The following is a 22,762-nucleotide window of genomic DNA, read 5'->3' on the forward strand; positions in this document are numbered from 1 at the left end:
CCTAGATATCATCAAGGTGAACATTCTGACCAATTTTTATGGAGATCCATTCAAAAGTATGGCCTCTAGAGAGGTCACAAGGTTTTTCTATTTTTAGACCTACTGACCTAGTTTTTGACCGCACATGACCCTCTTTCGAACTTGACCTAGATATTATCAAGATGAACATTCAGACCAATTTTCATACAGATCCCATGAAAAATATGGCCTTTAGTGAGGTCACAAGGTTTTTCTATTATTTGACCTACTGACCTAGTTTTTGATGGCATGTGACCCACTTTCGAATTTGACATAGATATCATCAAGATGAACATTCAGACCAACTTTCATACAGATCCCATGAAAAATATGGCCTCTAAAGAGGTCACAAGGTTTTTCTATTATTTGACCTAAAGACCTAGTTTTTGACGGCACTTCACCCATTTTTGAATTTGACCTAGATATCATCAAGGTGAACATTCTGACCAATTTTCATGAAGATCTCATGAAATATATGGCCTCTAGAGAGGTCACAAGGTTTTTCTATTTTTAGAACTACTGACCTAGTTTTTGACCGCACGTAACCCAGTTTCGAACTTGACCTATATATCATCAAGGTGAACATTCTGACCAATTTTCATGAAGATCTCATGAAATATATGGCCTCTAGAGAGGTCACAAGGTTTTTCTATTTTTAGACCTACTGACCTAGTTTTTGACCGCACGTAACCCAGTTTCGAACTTGACCTATATATCATCAAGGTGAACATTCAGACCAACTTTCATACAGATCCCATGAAAAATATGGCCTTTAGAGAGGTCACAACGTTTTTCTATTATCTGACCTACTGACCTAGTTTTTGATGGCACGTGACCCAGTTTCGAACTTGACCTAGATATCATCAAGGTGAACGTTCTGACCAATTTTCATGAAGATCTTGTGAAATATATGGCCTCTAAAGAGGTCACAACGTTTTTCTATTTTTAGACCTACTGACCTAGTTTTTGATGGCATGTGACCCAGTTTCGAACTAGACCTAGATATCATCAAGGTGAACATTCTGACCAATTTTCATGAAGATCTTATGAAATATATGGCCTCTAGAGAGGTCACAAGGTTTTTCTATTTTTAGACCTACTGACCTAGTTTTTGATGGCACGTGACCCAGTTTCAAACTTGACCTAGATATCATCAAGATGAACATTCTGACTAACTTTCATAAAGATTCCATGAAAAATGTGACCTCTAGAGTGGTCACAAGCAAAAGTTTACAATCGCACGCACACATGCACGGACGGACGACGGACGACGGACACCGCGCGATCACAAAAGCTCACCTTGTCACTTTGTGACAGGTGAGCTAAAAACACATGTCTTAAACCAAGAAAACATGCTGATGATTTGTCTACAAGATAAAATACATGTCTTAAACCTGGAACATATGCTCATGATAATCAGATTTGTCTACAAAATAAAACACATGTCTTAAACCAAGAACACATGCTCATGATTTGTCTACAAGATAAAACACATGTCTTAAACCAAGAACACATGCTCATGATTTGTCTACAAAATAAAACACATGTCTTAAACCTGGAACATATGCTCATGATTTGTCTACAAGATAAAACACATGTCTTAAACCTGGAACATATGCTCATGATTTGTCTACAAAATAAAACACATGTCTTAAACCAAGAACACATGCTCATGATTTGTCTACAAGATAAAACACATGTCTTAAACCAAGAACACATGCTCATGATTTGTCTACAAGATAAAACACATGTCTTAAACCAAGAACACATGCTCATGATTTGTCTACATGATAAAACACATGTCTTAAACCAAGAACACATGCTCATGATTTAAACACAATTCTTAAACCAAGAACACATGCTCATGATTTGTCTACAAGATAAAACACATGTCTTAAACCAAGAACACATGCTCATGATTCGTCTACAAAATAAAACACATGTTTTAAACCAAGAACATGCTCATGATTTGTCTACAAAATAAAACACATGTCTTAAACCAAGAACACATGCTCACGATTTGTCTACAAAATAAAACACATGTCTTAAACCAAGAACACATGCTCATGAAACATCTACAAAATAAAACACATGTCTTAAACCAAGAACACATGCTCATGAAACGTCTACAAAATAAAACACATGTCTTAAACCAGGAACACATGCTCATGATTCGTCTACAAGATCAATCACATGTCTTACACAACACTGTTATGTCATACGTTCCAGCACTGAACAATTTTTTTTTTCATTTCTTTGTAAGGTATTTCAGCTATATCTCCAATATCATACAAAATATCAAATCCTTTGTTTAAGTTTGAGATGAACAAATAAAAGAGAGATTTTTTGGCTCAACACTATTTCTTCTTCATAACAGCAATTTCATTATGATCAATCAATGAAACTGTCCAAAAAACACTTCATAGAAAAGTAACAAGTTACTTCATAGCATAGCTTTCCAATGTGAATTTCACTTGCAAAGGGCTGAAATAATGTTCAAGGTAACAAATGTTTATTTTAAATGTTTAAAAAACTGTCCAGTTATGGTAAATATCAATTCTGATAACAATAAAACATTGAATGACAACCATTTAACATAACTTCTCAACAACAGTAATTTAAAATTATCAAGTAAATTCACAACTTTTCCATGACAAACTTGAACTGAATTTTTCCCAAACACCACAATTTACTAACCATGCAAGGATTGACAGTGAGAGAACTTTTGGCAAATTGTAACTGAAATATGTCTGTGTGATCCACTGTAGCATACTGCCCATTCTCATCTCCCTCGCTACACTGGGAACCAATCATCCACAGCTGGTACCCTTCTAGGCCCCACTCCTGAAACAATATATTGAGTAACTTGAAACCAATACAGATACATCATTTTCTCATATTCTGCTGGAGAAATCTGGCAATCATATGGCTTTACTTGCAACATTTTAGCAATGGGCAACAGATTACTGACAATAGATCTTCAATTGTCACAGTACATCACAGTAAATCAATCTTCAAACTGATACACCTACAAACATCAGTAACAATGCAAATGCTTAGAAGGGCTGTTTTTCCAGACAATTTATTTTGTTGACAAGAATTTCATTTGTAAGATTTTAAAGTGATCATTTAATAAAGTTATGAACAAACAAGTGTTTTCACAACTTCCTTGTGATATATCCTTTAGCCCGCAAGCAGCAAGTGATTCTGCCTTTGCGACTAGTGCAGACCATGATCAACCTTCACATCCGTGCACGCTGATCATGGCCTGCACTGTTCGCTATTCAGCCAAATGATTTTCCCTGAACACCCCTCTGATTAATAAATAGTATTGCTTAAACTGAATGATGGACCTGTCCATTTTAGAAATTTAGCAGGCTAAAGGTTACTCTGTTGTATAAGCTCTCAGCCTACTGCCTCGGGCTGATTTGACAGACCTGGAATCTATTACAGGACCATTGCAAAAACAAGTTATTAATACAAAAGCATGTATACACTTTAAAACTACTTGCAAATGTGTGTGACAAGTGTACAAATAATATAAGAAACTTACCATTGCTTTGACAGATGGCGGAAATAATCGTAGATAATCTTTGGTAAAACTGGAAAAGATAAAACAGATGCTGTTAACTTGGAATTTCTTGTTCTGTGACAATTTATACTGCCTGTAATTATCTAAAAATTTAAGCACATCTTTCAAAATAAAAACTGCTGCAGACACTATAACAACTTAAAACTGTGTACAGAAATTTGATCTACAATAACAAATCAAAACAACAACAGTGTAACTTTCTCCTTATAAATTGATATATCAGTGTTACTTCTAAAGTTTCATTGCTATGCTTACAAAATATTGCTTTTCTGCATTTCTTATTTTTTCAAGTTCTGAAACAAAAGAAATCTGGATAAGTGACCACTGGGCGCTGAAAATGAAACAAAAGGGCTGTAACTCTGAACAATGCCCCATTCAATAACATATTTCCCTGCATATAGAATAAAACCATATAAAGACCTCACTTAGAGCCAAAAACTGTCTTTATTCGCAAGTTAAAATAGAGGGCAAAAATTAATTGGGAAATAAATCCAGAAATCATTAAAGCAAAATAGTCTCTTTTCACCAGCAGTCTTCAGCAATAGTCTGACAGTATTTACACATCAAGGTAGTAGTTTACCTGTGAAAGTGTGTGCCAATTTTGTATTACCATTAATGAGAAGTTTAACAAACAAGATATAAGGGATGTATGTAGAGATGTTGTGCCATGATACATTCTGAAATCTGGCTTAGCTCAAACTTTACTTCTTATTGGCATTATGTAACTTTCTATGCAAAATTCATTGTGCCGAAAGACATTTTAACACAACATCTTTTTTTTTTTTTAAAGATACATATTAAAACAAATAAGGTGAAGTTTCAGGCAAAATCTCTAAACAAACAACCAGAAAAAAAGAAATAATTAGTCTACGGCATTTAAAGAATGATTTTTATCTTGATATTTTATCTGTTATATGACATGACAAATGACCACCATTCAAAAACAATAAGATATAGGCATTCAAGCATTGTTTCCACAATAAGCACATGCACAGACAAAGTAAAACACACTAAACTAGCCTTGCAGTATGCTCAAAAACTGTAAAACATTTTAAACACATTCAGAAAATAAAAACATGCTTTATCCTTGTAAAATCTTGGGCAAAAACAGAAAATGACTAATTTTAGATAACAAGAGGGCCAAGATGGCCCTAGGTCGCTCCCTGAGAAACACACCATAACAGTGTAAACATGTTTGACCTAGTGATTTCATGGAAAAAAATATTCTGACCAATTATCATTAAAATTGGAGCAAAAAAATCGAGTATAAATAAGTATTTTCTTTGATTTGACCTAGTGACCTAGTTTTTGACCCCAGATGACCCATATTCGAACTTGACCTAGATTTCATCAAGGCTATCATTCTGACCAAATTTCATGAAGATCAATTGAAAAACACAGCCTCTATCGCATACACAAGGTTTTTCTTTGATTTGACCTAGTGACCTTGTTTTTGACCTCAGACTACCCATATTCGAACTTGACCTAGATTTCATCAAGGCAACCATTCTGACCAAATTTTATGAAATCCAGTCAGGTGAGCTAAAAAGAAACATTTTTAAATCACAGCATTTGTGACTGCTGCATTGATTTCAGAGAGCAAAACATATTATGTCTACAATGAAATCCATTAAGTAATAACCGAGATTCAGTGAAACAAGAGCTCGTAGAACATGAAATGCCCCCCTTGATATATTCAGTAACTGCACAAGGAACAATAATCATTTGGTCACCGTGCACTGAACGTTTCATGTACTGACCTCATATCAATAATTATAGGTCATTTACCAGCCATAAGTGACCTCTCTATCAAATGTGACCTTAGACCAAATCATTCTCTAATTCTTTGGCAAAAAAAGCTCTACTTGTTTGGGTCATTGTGACTCTGACCTTTGACATACTGGCCTCAAAATCTATAGGGGTCATCTGCTGGTCATGATAAACCTTCCTTTTAAGTTTCATGATCTTAGGCCCAAGCATTCTCAAGGGATCATCTGGAAACAGTTTAACTGTTCTGAGTCACTGTGACCTTGACCTTTGACCTACTGATCTCAGAATAAATAGGGGTCATCTGCTGGTCATAACTAACCACTCTATCAACTTTCATGATCCTAGGCCCAAGCGTTCTTGAGTTATCATCCGAAAACCATTAACTGTTCTGGGTCGCTATGACTTTGACCTTTGACCTACATTTTATTGTAATTTTCTGTGTGTACTTCTAAATGTACCTCTAAATGTCATATTAAATGACTGTAAACACCTCATGAATTGATGTTAGTTATTTATCTTGTTATTCCCAGTGTCTATGATTTGAGCCACTCCATGAGAAAACCAACATAGTGCGTATGCGACCAGCATGGATCCAGACCAGCCTGCGCATCCACGCTGTCTGGTCAGGATCCATGCTGTTTGCTAACAGTTTCTCTAATTGCAATAAGCTTTGAAGGCGAACAGCATGGATCCTGACCAGACTGCGCGGATGCACTATGTTAGTTTTCTCATGGCGCGGCTCATATAATGGGACAATCCTCTTATACCACACTGATCATGGTACTGAACCTTTCTAGAAAGTTTGGTTGCAATATCACTGGTTGTTTCAGAGTAGTTTGGAAAGACAGACAGACAGACAGCAACATATGGGGAGACATAACTCAAATGCATGCACAAATACTAAAAAACAACCTAGCAAAACAAGATCTAGAAGGTAACTAAGCACTATGGTATGAAATTACAGCTAACACAGTAGAACATTCATCAGTATCATAAATTATTATACAGCAATAAATTATACATAAACTACTAACCTCAGTAATTTTTATCCATACCCATATGCATCCTAGTTTGACAGCTAGTAGTTTCAGCCATTTATTAAGGTATTAATTCTAGACCAGATGTTTTCCATACAGAAAGATAACTCAATAACTGACCACACTCTACAGTCTTTGAATAACAAAATCATTATAGAGTATGACAAAATATCTCAAAAGTTTGGAGATTTTTTTCAGTTTTTTTTTTCATACTACAACAGACATTTTCTGTGTAAAAGAAATATAAGCTAGACACAAGCAAAAGTTATCTTTCAATGAGAAAACATCTGTCTAAAGTAACATTGGACATACAGCACGCGACATCACAAGTCATAGTAACCTGGGTGTTTATATCATGCCCTACACCATTGTTTTCCTTACCTACAGTCATTACATTCTGATATCTGTTTATCACATCTGTAACACATATCTACTGTATAGTTCTCTTTGTATTATATAATATTAATATCTTTCCTTACATGAAAATGAATAATATCAAGAAATAGAATGGGTTAGAAAAGAAATTTCGAAGAATTGCAGTACAGTTTCATGATTCTCAGCTTGTGCAAAATGACTTTGTGTATTAGATGTCATAAATTTCATTATTTTATCAAAACAGACATTTTGAATATACTTGAAACTCTGCATCCAAATTTCAAAGGACCAAGCATTTTACTTCAAGATAACTGAAATTGAGCTAAAAATGATATTTGGTACAGCTGCTTTTATTAAAAGTTGTTTGAAGGGACTCAAAAATTTCTATCACATACATGGAATTTCATGATAAGTAAGTCTGAGATACAGAGTTCAACTGTATATTTCACTCAAAATGATGACAGAAAATCTAGTCTAGTCATTCATCAGATTTTTTTATTTAACCCTATTCTTATAAGCTCCTGACCTGTCAAAACTCTACATGACTGCTATATTATCTAAACCAGTACTCTAGCAAGAAACCAAAACCTAGTTAACACTCATAAACCATCGAAAAAAACACAGCGTTGAACTCCAAGCCTAGATTTCACACAAAACACACAGTGACATTATAAAGGTAATAAATGTATATTATACCTGTAGTCACCGCCCACAGTACAGGCAAGCAGAGATCCGAACACACTCCATAGAGCAAAGCCTCCCTTCTTCCATGCCATAGCTAATGCTGTACCATCTGGAGTCCATCGCAAACATGTCACAGCACCAACCGTTTTACTCAATGCTAAATAACAAATGTTTAAACAATTAGTTGCATTATCATATTTTCTTATGTGCACCTTATAACCTTTCATACTGTCATGTTGAACAAAAACTAGATAAAAAAATTTCAACAGATATTGTGAGTTTGTGATTTAATGACTTGTGGAAATGCAAAAATTGCAATGGTACTACTTATTAACAAAATTTTATAAGTAAGATATTTCACAGTTGAAGGTAGTTCGGCAAGTTCGAATCAAAAGGTTTTCTACAATGTAGAATTTGATTTTTCAAAACTTCAGAATATACTTAGAAAATATAAGGTAGGGGTATGAGTTCTGAACCTGGCATATTGTATTATGCTGAATATTTAGGTCAAGTTGTATTAATAGCAATGTATGCATAAAAAGCTTACAGAGAGGATAAGAAAACTGGCCTCAAATATTTGACCTCTGTGATCTTTACCTATAAGGTAAGGGTACAGGTTTTGGACAGAAAATATCCTCTTATTAACATGAACATTTGTGCCCAACTATTTGTACATCCATGATTGCCTAAAAAAGTTAATGAGCAGTGAAGAAAATTGGTGTTTAATCTTTGACCACCAAGTGTGACCTTGACTCTTCAGCTAGAGGTCTGGATTTTGCATGTGACACACTGTCTAGTTATTGAAGTTACTTATGCCAAGTATTTTCAAAATCTGGCAATGCACAACAATGTTATCTGCTGGCCAAGAAAATGAAGTGAAATATATTACCTCTAAATGTAATCTTGACCTTTAAGGTAGGGTATAGATCTAAAACACAACACATCCTCTTTTTATATTGAAAGTTTGTGCCAAGTTATTTCAATGTCCATGCATGCATGAAAACTTAAACATGAAAAAATGACTTTAAACCTTTGACCTAAGTGTGACCTTGACCTATGAGCAAGAGACTGAGTTTGCAAACCATGTTAAGGTTTTTTTGTTTTAAATCCAACAATGCATAACTAAGTTATGGGCAGGTCAAGATCTTGTGAACACAAACATATGCAAGTACGAACACACAGGATTAACACTATATGCCCCCTCCACCATTTCTAATTTCTGCGGAATAAAATTATCAGGAAAATGCCTACGAACTATATGAGCTGCTCAAATTAACTAGTACTTGACCCATCCATTCTCAAGTTAGTGTTGTTTCACTGTAATTATACCGTAGGTTACATCAATATCAAACTTTACAAGCTCTACTTACTTGGGAAATTTTTACATGAGACCTGTAGTCTGTGTGAGGCTTCCAGTAGCCCTTCAACTTCATTTATTGTATATATTACACCATAAGCACTGAAAATACAATAATGGAATACTTCAAATTCAGATCAAGATCTTTCAAATTTCCTCATCAATTTACATCTAACTGTTAACCCTTATCATGCTGGACACAACTGATTCTGCCTTTGCAACCAGTGTAGATCACATATCAGCCTGCACATCCATGCAGTCTGATCATGATCTGCACTGTTTGCCATTCAGTCAGTACCTGTTTTGGTAAGCACCCCTTTTAAAAGTTAATGGTACTGTCAAAATTGAAAGACTGACAAGTTCATTATAGAAATTTTGCAAGGTAAGGGTTAACAATATATCATTACTTTGAAACCATTTGATTTAAAATTGTGGGGTTTTGCCAAAAAGGCTATTATGTGGGGATATGTATTTGTGAATTTCGAAGTCTGAACAAAAATGAATGGTAATTTTACTTGTTTGTTAGGATTTAATTTTGTGAAATGATTCCACCATACAATCCTTGAATATAAGTCCCCCACAAAAATTAATGATTTAACAGTATTGCATTAAGTGCAAATTCCAGACCAGAAGCTGTGAAATAGTAACTGTAAGACAGTAACCTGCACAGGTGAACCTCTGTCCTAACTTATGGGTGTAGTATACCTGGTCACTATGGTAGATTCAAATTAATTGAACTGTATCAATTATTTATTTATTTATTATTTATTTATTGCATTTTGTGTAATTTAATGCTTAGGCTGCACAATCTAAAGTTTGTTTATCGCTGTCCCTTCAAATACAATTTTTATCCAGGTTTGAAGTACATGACCCTTCAAAGGTATTTTATTTTGAAAAGAGGAAGGAAAATACCTGTAGAAGTCTGCATGGTTGATAATTTTATAAGTATTTGTGGTAGCTTTCTAATATAAGCTTAAAATGTATATGTCCCAAGGCTTGTGTTTCCATGGTAACACATTTTCTCTCATTTTTAAACAACTTTGTATGATATCGGGTTTTTCAACAGCTTCAGTGCCATTCTCTCTATGATCAAAATGGAATATTAGGGTAATATTATTAGCAGAATATTAAACACTTTACATCATATAAGTACCCTATTTCATTTAACATATAAAGTAACCATCGCAAAAGAGATGTTTAAAATATCTTATATTTGCTTTTTATTGTAATTTCTTAAAAAAATATTAAATAAATTTATCTTTCTTGCTTAATTTAACTTCAAAACATTTTATTTCTAAAGTAAGTAATGTTTTATCTGCATTCATTTAAACAAACATACAACCTTAAAATACTTTTTGTCATAAACAAAATACCTACCCAGCACAACCATAGGCTATCAGCCTGTGTCTACATTTCACTGCCTGACAAACAAAATACCTACCCAGCACAACCACAGGCAATAAGCCTGTGTCTATAATTTACTGCCTGACAAACAAAATACCTACTCAGCACAACCATAGGCTATAAGTGTATATTAAGGATTCACTGCCTGACAAACAAAATACCTACCCAGCACAACAATAGGCAATCAGCCTGTATCTATAATTCACTGCCTGACAAACAAAATACCTACCCAGCACAACCACAGGCTATCAGCCTGTATCTATAATTCACTGCCTGACAAACGAAATACCTACCCAGCACAACCACAGGCTATCAGCCTGTATCTATAATTCACTGCCTGACAAACGAAATACCTACCCAGCACAACCACAGGCTATCAGCCTGTATCTATAATTCACTGCCTGACAAACGAAATACCTACCCAGCACAACCACAGGCTATCAGCCTGTATCTATAATTCACTGCCTGACAAACGAAATACCTACCCAGCACAACCACAGGCTATCAGCCTGTATCTATAATTCACTGCCTGACAAACGAAATACCTACCCAGCACAACCACAGGCTATCAGCCTGTATCTATAATTCACTGCCTGACAAACGAAATACCTACCCAGCACAACTCTAGGCTAAAAGTGTGTATTAACGATTCACTGCCTGATAAACAAAATACATTTTACCTACCCAGCACAGCCATTGGCCATCTGCCTGTGTCTATGATTCACTGCCTGATAAACAAAATACATTTTACCTACCCTGCACAGCCATTGGCTATCTGCCTGTGTCTATGATTCACTGCCTGATAAACAAAATACATTTTACCTACCCTGCACAGCCATTGGCTATCTGCCTGTGTCTATGATTCACTGCCTGATAAACAAAATACATTTTACCTACCCAGCACAGCCATTGGCTATCTGCCTGTGTCTATGATTCACTTCCTGATAAACAAAATACATTTTACCTACCCTGCACAGCCATTGGCCATCTGCCTGTGTCTATGATTCACTGCCTGATAAACAAAATACATTTTACCTACCCTGCACAGCCATTGGCTATCTGCCTGTGTCTATGATTCACTGCCTGATAAACAAAATACATTTTACCTACCCTGCACAGCCATTGGCTATCTGCCTGTGTCTATGATTCACTGCCTGATAAACAAAATACATTTTACCTACCCAGCACAGCCATTGGCTATCTGCCTGTGTCTATGATTCACTGCCTGACAAACAAAATACATTTTACCTACCCAGCACAACCATAGGCTATCAGCCTATATCTATGATTCACAGCCTGACATTCAGCATCATTCATGTTAGTGGCCCAAACACCTGAGGAGTTCTGAAGAAATATACAAAAAGGAGCAACATTAATTTCAGGCCATGTCAATGAATGTATAAATCACCTATTTTCTTTTTTTTTCTGAAATACCATACAATACATAAAATACAGTATAGCTTCTGGCAACAAGTTTCTCTATCACAATATCTAACTGGCGTATAATTATTACATTTCAATACAGCAACAATTCTAGTCTCAGTGATATAAACTGTTTGGCTGACTCTATTCCCATACAGTGCTACATTTTATAATGACATTACACTGCATTAAAATTAAAGTTTACAACAGACATACTGAGATTTAAATACATGCACTTGTACAAGCAATAAATATCTTTACAAAATAATAGGTTACTTCTAAAAGTTATCCAAAAAATCAACCAACAGCCTCATTAATGAACATGGTTTTAAATAGCAACATTAAATTTGATACCAAATGCTTATTGAAATATATACTAAAATGCAGCATGCTCCATTACCTGTACAAATATTACATTTCAGCACGTCTAACTGCTTTCTCAAAGTAAGATGCATTACATAATAAGTAATTATGTCCACATATCTCTTTAAAGACATCTATAACATTATGAAACTAGGCATCATAAAAATCTAGTTAAACACCTACACTGTCATTGCCTCTTGCAGAGAGTGACATCATCAACATGGCCTTCCCAGAGGACAGCACCAGGCAGTATCCTCCAATGATAGGACTGTATTCCATCTGTATCACATGACCATCGTCCAGGGTTAATTTGTTTCCTGAGCAAATATAAAAGAAATCAGCCATTCTCTATCAACCAACACTCACACATATTCTACAAAGGAGTGTTCTAAGCACAATTTATTCCAACCCTAAGTTGCAAGTCTTCAGTCCATGATCATAAAGCTGAGTTTTAAGTCAAGTCTACAAATTTGTTTCCATATAAACTTTGAACTCAGGAAGCATCTGTACCAAAAATCATTTATTTACCTCCGCCACAACAGCTACTTTTGCCTATACGGGGAAATGAAACAAAGATACTACCATAGATTTTAAAATGGGGACTTCTTCATTAAAAATTAACATTCAGTTTTAAATCAAGCAAACAGAAAATACTGTGAAGAAATCAACCCTGAAAGCAAATATTATCCCGATCCTTCCACAGCCTATTCATATTTTGTGGCACCCTAATGCCGTAACTACAAAAATATTCTGCATAAATGCTTTGTTTCTTGCATGATATAGCATTTCTGAACAGCTAAGACATTGAATATGAGAAAGAATTCAAAGAATTAAAGCAGAGGAACTGAAACTAATTGGACAGCATCAATCTTAACAAATTAACTTGCTAAATAAATGTAAATGGTCTGGATATTTTCCACAATTATCAATTTAAAGTCATATTAATAGCTATTCTATATAGCAGATTGATTATAATCACCATGCATATATATACAACAGCAGCTGTTGCCTTACAATATGCACTATAATATGTCACGACAAAAAGTAAGAAAAAATCTTTTATGGCTGAATAATGATTCGCAACCTATTACAGAGCATCACCTTTGGTTTCAATACAGTAGTAAAATCATAGATATGTATATGGTCTTATTTTAAGCATTTAAAAGGGTCTAATTTTGTTGAATTCTTAGCTGCATCACTACATTAAATTAAATTGCAAATTCATGAGAACAAAATAAAAATATTTTACATTGTAATATTATATATAACAGTAATAGTTAATACATTATTTATGCTGAAAATCTGATAAGATCTACAAATTTTCTCACTGATTTTGTTACACCCAAATATTACTATGCTTCATGAATTCTACCCACACCCAATGCATTCAGTGCAAAACCAACCCTCTATCACAATTATCTATGGTATCTCTAATCAAAGGTTGAATGGAAAGTTAAACACCCTAATTATTTCTAATGAAACCTCACCTCTGGACTGTAACATGTCTGCCGCTACTGAAAGATCTTTGAGACATACTGAAGCTTTCGTGTTCTCTGTTCCGCTCCAGTGAATACGTGTAAGGAAACTGTCCTCCGTGGCCACAGCCAGCTCCTCTCGTATACTCAGACAGCTATTTATTGAAGAGTATGTTATAACAATATGACCTAATAAAAGAAGTGCAACACAACTTTTTATATTTCTTTAAAGCTGGTTTAACCCAATTTGCAACAGTACTTCAATACTTGTGGATTTGCATGGTCAAATCACTGCGGACCATCATCAGTCTTTTCTTTGACCTGGCACAATTCTCAATCAACAAGCAAACTGATTTTTTCCTTGTTAAATCAGAGATGCCAGTCAAGTGACTTCTGCGGTGCTGTCTTGTGTCAAACTGTCACGGAAAACACTTGCCTTGGCAGGGACCAATTTTTTACCTCTTTTTAATTGGTGAGTATTGTGGTATGGGTCTACACACAGTGCAAATATTTTATTTCCAAAATGATCATTTTATATTATGTACAATAAAATAATATAAGAATCTGAAAGAACCAGAAAAGCATGAAAGATAGCCATATACTGGTCCAGTGCCTAAATCTGGACACTTTTGGTGGTTTTATGACGATAACTTTGCATTCCGAAACAGCACTTGCCTCAAATTTCAAATGTAACATTTTAGGTTCTTTATAAATCTCTATGCAAAAGAAGAAAGTCGTATATTGCTGATTTCATCATAGAAAAAGTCATCCGAAGTGGGCCAGTAAAAGCTGTCAAAATCGACCTTCAGAGTGCTTAAATATTCGGACACTATTTCGGTATGAAATGCAACGAATCTGTGCACCAAAAAATAAAAATGAACACGACTTTGTTTGAAACAAAGCAGTCAGATTCAATCCTGTGAATGTATACAGACATCTCCGTTCAATTGAAGTTTTATTACCTGTTAATCACGTGATCATGTGGACTAGTTTCTAATTTAATATGTAACTGCCAAATATAACAATAATAAACATAATTCTCAATAAAATCTATCTTTGCGAAAATTAATGTTTACAACTTTTCTCACCCACATGTAGATTCTGTTGCTGTTGTTATACTTTTTGACGCAACTATGCACTATAATGACGCCGCGCGATTTTATCTTATGAATTGCTTCCCTTGTCTGCAAAATGCTGGCATTTTCTTCTCTATTGGATTAATTATTATATAACAGAAATTGGTTAAATTTCTTAAATAGATATTGAGGGTAGTAAAGAATTGTAAAACATGTTTCGATCAACTAAGAAAAAAAGTCGTCTGCAACAGGCAGAATTGTTTCCTCATTAAATTAGTACATCGCTGCACCTCAAATAACTGGCGTGCGCTGTATGACGTCATCCCCCACGACACACATTTTTTACTTTTAGCGATGCGGATTTTTGAAGGTAATTTTCTCTGGAAATATTTACATTCACACACTGTTGTTGACAACTGGTCATCAAAGCGTTCGTCTGCGTCGATCATGTTCATTCCAGCAAAAAATCTGGATTGTAAAGCGTTTTTTAAAGGTGTCTGAATTATTAAGCACCGTCCGGATTTAGGCACTGGACCAGTAACCTGCTACTGAGTTTTATAGTGAAATTATAAGAGAAAGGAAACTAAGTTATGATTTTTCTCCTTAAGTCATTGCCTTCTATTGGAGAAAAAACTACTAAATAATTGCAAAGTTTCTGTATGCAGAAAATATATTGTCCAGATAAAAGAAGTACAAAAAGGCAGACAAGAAAATTGTTCCATCTAAAAAGAAATGGTGCTTTTGCTCAGCAGTCCCTCTCACTGCCATCCTTTCATGTAATTCCCTTCACTGTTTTAACTGCATCATATGGACAACATCAGTAAGTACAAAAAGGGAGATAAATGTAAAATTATTCATGCACTCCTTCACACGGTCATCAATCATTTTATCTTGTTTCATTATATTCCCTTCAGCAGTTTTAAAGTTCTCATCAAGACAAAAAATAAAGTACAACAAGGAGCTACGTTCAATAAACGCTTGATGCCACCGGTGGCATCCTTGTCAATACAAAGCAACCTAAGTCCAAAACGAGGTCAAGTTCAAGGTCAAACTGAGGTCAGGTGATGTCTGAAGATGTGGTTACATCTGCATTAGTATCAAGTCATTTTAGTAAGGGGTATTGATGCTAGACGAAACAGTCCCATTTGGTTAACCTCGTATGGACGGACGGACAGGACAATCACTATATGCCTCTCGCATCAGTAGATGCTGGGGGCATAAAAAGGGAGATAATTACCAATTACATGTGTGTCCATAAGACATAGGTGCCCCACCAGCACCCCCACTCTTGTCACTGTACATGGGTGAAATATTTCAAAGATGTTTGCAACACAAACTTTTAAGCACTTTATGTGCATTTTTCACAGTGAAGGACCATAACTCTGGTCTAGCTGAGTGAAATCCCAAAGAGAACAACTAGGTCAAGTACCTTTTGAGATACATGAGGCACAAACTTATATCATTTTACTAAGTCAAGGGCCATAACTCTGGTCTCGCAAAGTGAAATAAAACAAGAGGGCCATGATGGCCCTATATCGCTCACCTGAGTAGAGTTGTTTGCTTGAACAAATTTCTTAGCTAAAGCTAAAACAAGGTAAAGATTATGCAAGATTACTTTTGAAATCTGTAAAAAAATATAACATGTGGTCCAAATCCTTTTGCTGTAGCTTAGAAAACATGAAAGTAGGCCAGTAGGTGACATTCATTCAGTTTTAAGATCGGTGTGCAAAACTGTTCATGTCATCCAAATTTCATGGCTGTATCTTAAACAAGAGGGCCATGAAGGCCCTGTATCGCTCACCTGACCTACTGACCTAAAGATCATCAAGATTAACATTCTGACCAAGTTTCATTAAGATATGGTCATAAATGTAGCCTCTAAAGTGTTAAAAGCTATTCCTTTGACCTAGTTTTTGACCCCACATGACCAAGATTCGAACTTGACATAAAGATCACCAAGATTAACATTCTAAGTTTCATGAAGATACAGTCATAAATGTGGCCTCTAGACTGTTAACAAGCTTTTCCTTTGAATGATCTAGTGACCTAGTTTTTGACCCCACCTGACCCAGATTTGAACTTGACCTATAGATAATCAAGCTTAACGTTCTGACGAAGTTTCATTAAGATATGGTCATAAATGTGGCCTCTACAGTGTAAACTAGCTTTTCCTTTGATTTGACCCTGTGACCTAGTTTTTGACCCCACATGAACAAGATTCGAACTTGACCTAAAGATCATCAAGATTAACATTCTGACTAAGTTTCATGAAGATACAGTCAAAAATATGGCCTCTAGTGTTAACAAGCTTTTCCTTTGAAATGACCTAGTGACCTAGTTTTTGACCCTATCTGACCCAGATTTGAACTTGACCTATAGATAATCCAGATTAACATTCTGACCAAGTTTCATGAAGATATAGTAATAAATGTGGCCTCTACAGTGTTAACAAGTTTTTCCTTTGATTTGACCTGATGACCTGGTTTTTCACCCCGGATGACCCAATATCAAACTCGTCCAAGACTTTATTGACGGTAACATTCTGACCAAGTTTATCAAAATTGGGCCCAAATTGTGACCTCTAGAGTGTTAACAAGCCTTTCCTTTGATTTGACCTGGTGACCTAGTTTTTGAGCCCAGATGACCCAATTTCGAACTCATCCAAAATTTTATTGAGGGTAACATTCTGACCAAGTTTCATTAAGATTGGACCAAATATGTGACCTCTAGAGTGTTAACAAGCTTTTCATTAAGATTGGGCCAAAAATGTGACCTCTACAGTTTTAAAAGTCAAATTGTTGACGACAACAACGCCCACGCCGACGGACACAGGGCGATCACAAAAGCTCACCTTGAGCACTTTGTGCTCAGGTGAGCTAAAAACAAGAAAGTAGGTCAGTAGGTCAAGGTTACAGTCAAGTGACCCCTAATTACTTGAGGTCATAAGGTAATCATAATAAAACTAGGAAATATGATCAGATAATTTTTGAAGATTTTTTTCCTATATAACTCATATAAAAACTATGTGATCCTCGGGGTGGGGCCTCTTTTCACCCCAGGGGCATAATTTGAATAATATTGTTAGAGAGCCACTAGGCAATGCTACATACTGAATATCAAAAGCCTAGGCCTTGAACTTTTAGTCAAGAAGATTTTTAAAAGTTTTTTTCCTATGTAAGTCTATGTAAAACTTGGGACCCCCAGGGCAGGGCCTCTTTTTACCCCAGAGGTATAATTTGAACAATCTTGGTAAAGGACCACTAGGCAATGCAACATACCAAAAATCAAAAGCCTAGGCCTTGCAGTTTCAGACAAGAAGATTTTTAATTATTTTGTCTATTTAAGTCTATGTTAAACTTGAGACACCCGAGGCAGGGCCTCTTTTCATCCCAGGGGCATAATTTGAACAATTCTGGTAGGGAACCAAAAGGCAAGGCTACATACCAAATATCAAAGGCCTAGGTCTTTTGGTTTCAGACAAGAAGATTTTTTAAGTTTTCTCCTATATAAGTCTATGTAAAACTTGGGACTCCCGGGATGAGGCCTCTTTTCACTCCAGGGGCATAATTTGAACAATCTTTATATATAGAGGACCATTAGATGATGTCACATGCCAAAAATTGAGGCTCTATGCCTTGTGGTTTTGGACAAGAAGATTTTCAAAGTTTTCCCTATGTAAGTCTATGTAAACCATGTGACCCCCAGGGCAGGGCCATATTTGACCCTAGGGGAATGATTTGAACAACGTTGGTAGAGGACCCCTAGATGATGCTACATACCAAATATAAAAGCCCTATGACATGTGGTTTTGGACAAGAAGATTTTTTTTTCAATTTTTCCTTTCGGTTGCCATGGCAACCAGAGTTCTAAATGGAATTGAATTCTTTGAACAATTTTTAAAGATGACCATCCAAGGAACATCCCTCTAAAGTTTCATCAAAATTGACCTGATGGTTTAGGAGGACATGTTGTTTAAAGGAAAGTATGGACGGACACCGGACAGCCGGATGCCGGACAGTGAGTGATCACAATAGCTCACTCTGAGCCTTTGGCTCAAGTGAGCTAAAAAGAATCAGGTGCACAAATTTGATAATATTCCTACATTGCTTCATGATTTCTACGTGAAATATTTTTTTAAGATATACGCAACACAAACTTTTAAGCACTGCACGTTTATTTTTCATTAAGTCAAGGACCATACTCCAGTTTGGTTGAATTAAATCACAAACAGAAAACCAGGTGAGCAACTTCACATGCTATATAACAATTCCCTAATTTTTTTAGTCAAATACTTTTTGAGCTATATGCAACACAAACTTGTATCCCATTTATGCATTTTTTTAATCAAGGGCCATAACTCTGGTCTGACAGAGAGAAATCCAGAACAAAATCCCAGGTATTCTTATGATGTTTCATGACTCTAGGTCAAATACTTCTTGAGATACGTGCGACACAACTTTTATGTCTTTTTATGCATATTTTTTGACTAAGTCAAGGGCCATAACTCTTGTTTGGCTGAGTGATATCTCTAAGAAAACCCTAGGTGCACAACTTCACATGCTAAATAATATTGCTGTAATGTTTCATACTGGGTCCAATACTTTTTGAGATACATGCACCACAAACACAGGCCCTTTTTATGCATATTTTTTACTAAGTCAAGGGCCATAACTCTAGTCTAGCTATGTGTGATCCAAATTAAAACCGCTGTTGCACAACTTCCCTTAGCTGAATAACAATCCTGTAAGTCTGATGACTCTAGGTCAAATATTTTTTAAGATATGGCGAACACAAATCTGGACAGACAGATGGACAAAGGCAACTCTAAATCCCCTTTAACTAAATAAACTGGAAATATAAAGTAGCAATTTTCCTTGAAACTTAACAATGTTTAAAAGTTGTTCATATCAGAACACTTTAAGAGGACCTTGCTTCAATCTTAACTACAATTATCCTCAAATATTAAGATAAATATTTTCCAGAATAGTATTTATGCATTCTTTAACAAGTAAACATCTAAATTCCATGCATATTTAAGTTCTTTTTTTTTTTTAATCAATAAATCAGTAAATTACTGTGTACAATGCCCAGGTTTTTCATTCAATTTCGTAATTTGTTTTTTAATTCAACATAAAAGATTTCCCCCATGTGATGATTGATGAGAGGTGAACAGAAACCATCAAATCCAATATTATATGTATACTAAATAGGCCAACATAAAAAACACACTGGGGGAGCAGGTGCTGTTGCATTTTAAAAGGAATGAGTGGGCAGCTTAGTATTTAGTAACATTTTTTAAATATTGTTTTAAAACTTGTTCAAAAATTAATCTCAAGTATAACCGAAATTCTACTGGATTATAATTATACTATTTTTTTTTCTAAATATAGGGGAGAAGGTGCTCATACAGACTTGTATTACATGATACAAAATGGGTTGTTTTTTTGTATTGTTTTGAATTCAGGACCATACATGCATCAATACAAAATTGTGTAAGGTATAAAACACAAGAAATATTATACCATGTTATATTTGCAGTCAGTTTCACATGTTTCTGTCGGGTCAGTTTTATAGCAGGAACACTGTTACCATCCACAAATCCATTCCCTTCCAGATAATTATGGGCTCTTGTGCTGTAAAACAAATTATTTCATTACAATCAGACTTATATAATTATAATAATAGTCCAAACAATATTTACTTTTCAACTCAGGTAAATAGTAGTTTCTGACTAAATCACTTGGCCCTCATTCTCTGTGCATTTTACCCATTCTAAATGCTCAGGATAACATGACATGCAGAAATTGGTGTATCTAGGTACTTGCTAATACCAGAAACAAGTTCCTGGGGAAACTGTACAAGTAAAGAGGATGGAGCACCTGCAGTCTATCCAACAGTTACAAGACCTGTCAGTGAGGAATATGTTTATATTGGGCAGTGAAATGGGGGCTTATTTTAGGAAACTAGAGCTATCACCAGGTCTCCCAATATTTCTTTACCACAGGAAACAAAACATTTCATAAGCGAAACTGACAAGATAAATTCAAATAATTGATAACAAATAGAGATCATGGAAGCCCCTAATCTTTACCATCCCAGAAAAAGTGAAAATGTCACAATTTACCCCGTCACGAATTTTTTACTCTAGACTGTATTGCAAATGGAATTTTAAATTGTGTTTTTGTAATACTAAGTTTTGGTTTTTCTAAGTCTCAAAAAAATCTCCTTACCATGTATGAGATACTTTTAAAATACACCTAAATTGGAAAGTAACATCTATTTTTTGTACAAGAAAAGTGTCTTTGGTTTTCCTACGGTCAAATTTATAAAAAATGTACTATTAAGTTATTATATGTAACAACTAAGGGAAGTTAATCTTTAAAAAAAAAAAAATAAAAAAAATAAAAAAATCAAAAAAAAAATTAAAGTCCTCACAAAATCTTTACATGGTAGAGACGTGGTCAAAATACACTTTCAAAATTGGATTGTAGATGAATGTTGTTACTACGGAAAAGTGGTCTCTATTTTTCCTACGACAGTAATGAAAAAGTTACAATTTAAGCTGCTGATAAATTTAACAAACAAGGAAGATATATTCGAAAGAAGGGAACTGCCATGACACTTCGTCTCATGATGAAGTTATAAAATTGTGTCAAGTTACATCACAAAATTCCTCCATTTGCCAATAGAAGAAATGTTGGACAAAGTCATTCTTTACTGACCTTTGCGACTCTAAGGTACTTGACTAGACTATGGACCGTGGTTCTTGCATAACTACGCTCGTGGTGGTGAACATTTGTGCCTAATTATATCTAAATCCTTTTGCATGAAGAAGAAATCTCGGACAAGTTTTTTGCTTGTATCTTGACCTCTAAGTGTGACTGCCTTAGACCTAAGTATGTTTGTGCTCATGACACTCGCCTCATGGTGGTGTAACATTTGTGCCAGTTATATCAAATCTCTATGATAAAAGAAATTGCTCGAAAAGTATCATGCTTGTTCATTGACTCTAAGTAGTGACCAGTGACCTTAGACCTAGGGACTGGTTTCTTGGCATTGACACTCTTCTCATGATGATGAAAAATTGTGCCAACTTTCATCAATCCCTCTATCATGAAGAAGATAAAGGTCCGGACAAAGTCATTCTTGAATTTGACCTTTGACCTCTAAGTGTGACCTTGACCTTAGACCTAGGGACCTGGTTCTTGCGCATGACACTCCGTCTCATGATGGTGAACAACTGTGCCAAGTTTCATCAAAATCCCTTCATGCATGTAGAAGATATGCTCCGGACAAGGTCTGTGGACACCGCCCGCCCGCCCGCCAAAGCGCCCGCCCGCCAGGGGCGTTCCCATAATACGTCCCGTTTTTCAAACGGGCGTATAAAAAAGAAAGATACTATCTGCTGTACTCAACCTCATCGATCATGTATATATATGTATAATCTAATACTTGACATGTTCAATGTTTTTCCTTCTTCCCACATCAAAGTATGGAGGGAAACATAACTTTCTAAATGAACAACATACTTTCCCTGAAGCTACAAAATCATGTATTACATACATTTTAAAGCTACTCACTGACATGATGAAGAGAATATTTTACTGTAAATTTGCACATATTTTCGTTGGGTCAAAATTTCGCAAATTTGAAACTTTGAGTATGTTCACCAGGTTTAATATTCGTGATATTGTAAAAATGGTAGCCTACTTGAATTTGAATTATACTAATGGTGAATATTTACGCGAGGATGAATTTTTGCGAAATGTAGGGCCTTTGCGAATATAGCGAAATTTAAACACGAACGAAAATTTCTGCTTTCACGGTATTTACTAAATAAATATTGTATTACGACACATATGAATATATTAAACAAACAGACTTCAAATATATACACAATGCAGAATACAAACTGTAAAGATTTCTTTAAATTTTAATAATATTTTGAAACATCACTTTGTATAATTTAATTTATTTATTTATTTATTTGGGTTCTACGGCGCACTAACACAGTATACGTTATATATATTGCAAATTTTGGTTTCACATCTCATTTACATCGAAATAAAAACATGAGGTATGGAATCAAAATTTGCATACCTGCTGGAATCACAGAGTTACAGCAAAACCAAGTGTTAAGACCCTATTAGTCGCCTCTTACGATCATGCAAGGGTAAGGCAGTGGTTCC

At 35.3% G+C, this 22,762-nt stretch overlaps 1 protein-coding gene across 3 annotated transcripts in view; it reads right to left on the bottom strand.

The window, feature by feature from the left end:
* Positions 1 to 22,762, bottom strand: part of LOC123525171 (guanine nucleotide exchange factor subunit RIC1-like) — a 126,923-nt gene that overhangs the window by 72,853 nt on the left and 31,308 nt on the right. For 2 of the 3 annotated variants that reach the window (XM_045304008.2, XM_045304006.2), the window contains exons 4-12: positions 20,096 to 20,206; positions 13,510 to 13,652; positions 12,206 to 12,339; positions 11,490 to 11,581; positions 8,847 to 8,935; positions 7,489 to 7,633; positions 6,799 to 6,834; positions 3,572 to 3,620; positions 2,716 to 2,862 (exon numbers count right to left, since the gene is read on the bottom strand). In XM_045304008.2, the coding sequence (XP_045159943.2) occupies positions 2,716 to 2,862; positions 3,572 to 3,620; positions 6,799 to 6,834; positions 7,489 to 7,633; positions 8,847 to 8,935; positions 11,490 to 11,581; positions 12,206 to 12,339; positions 13,510 to 13,652; positions 20,096 to 20,206 (946 nt within the window). The remainder of the gene's footprint in view (positions 1 to 2,715; positions 2,863 to 3,571; positions 3,621 to 6,798; positions 6,835 to 7,488; positions 7,634 to 8,846; positions 8,936 to 11,489; positions 11,582 to 12,205; positions 12,340 to 13,509; positions 13,653 to 20,095; positions 20,207 to 22,762) is intronic. The other variant, XM_045304010.2, reaches the window with a different exon arrangement.

Source organism: Mercenaria mercenaria, chromosome 3 (genome assembly GCF_021730395.1).
Source record: "Mercenaria mercenaria strain notata chromosome 3, MADL_Memer_1, whole genome shotgun sequence".
Classification (NCBI taxonomy): Eukaryota; Metazoa; Mollusca; class Bivalvia; order Venerida; family Veneridae; genus Mercenaria; species Mercenaria mercenaria.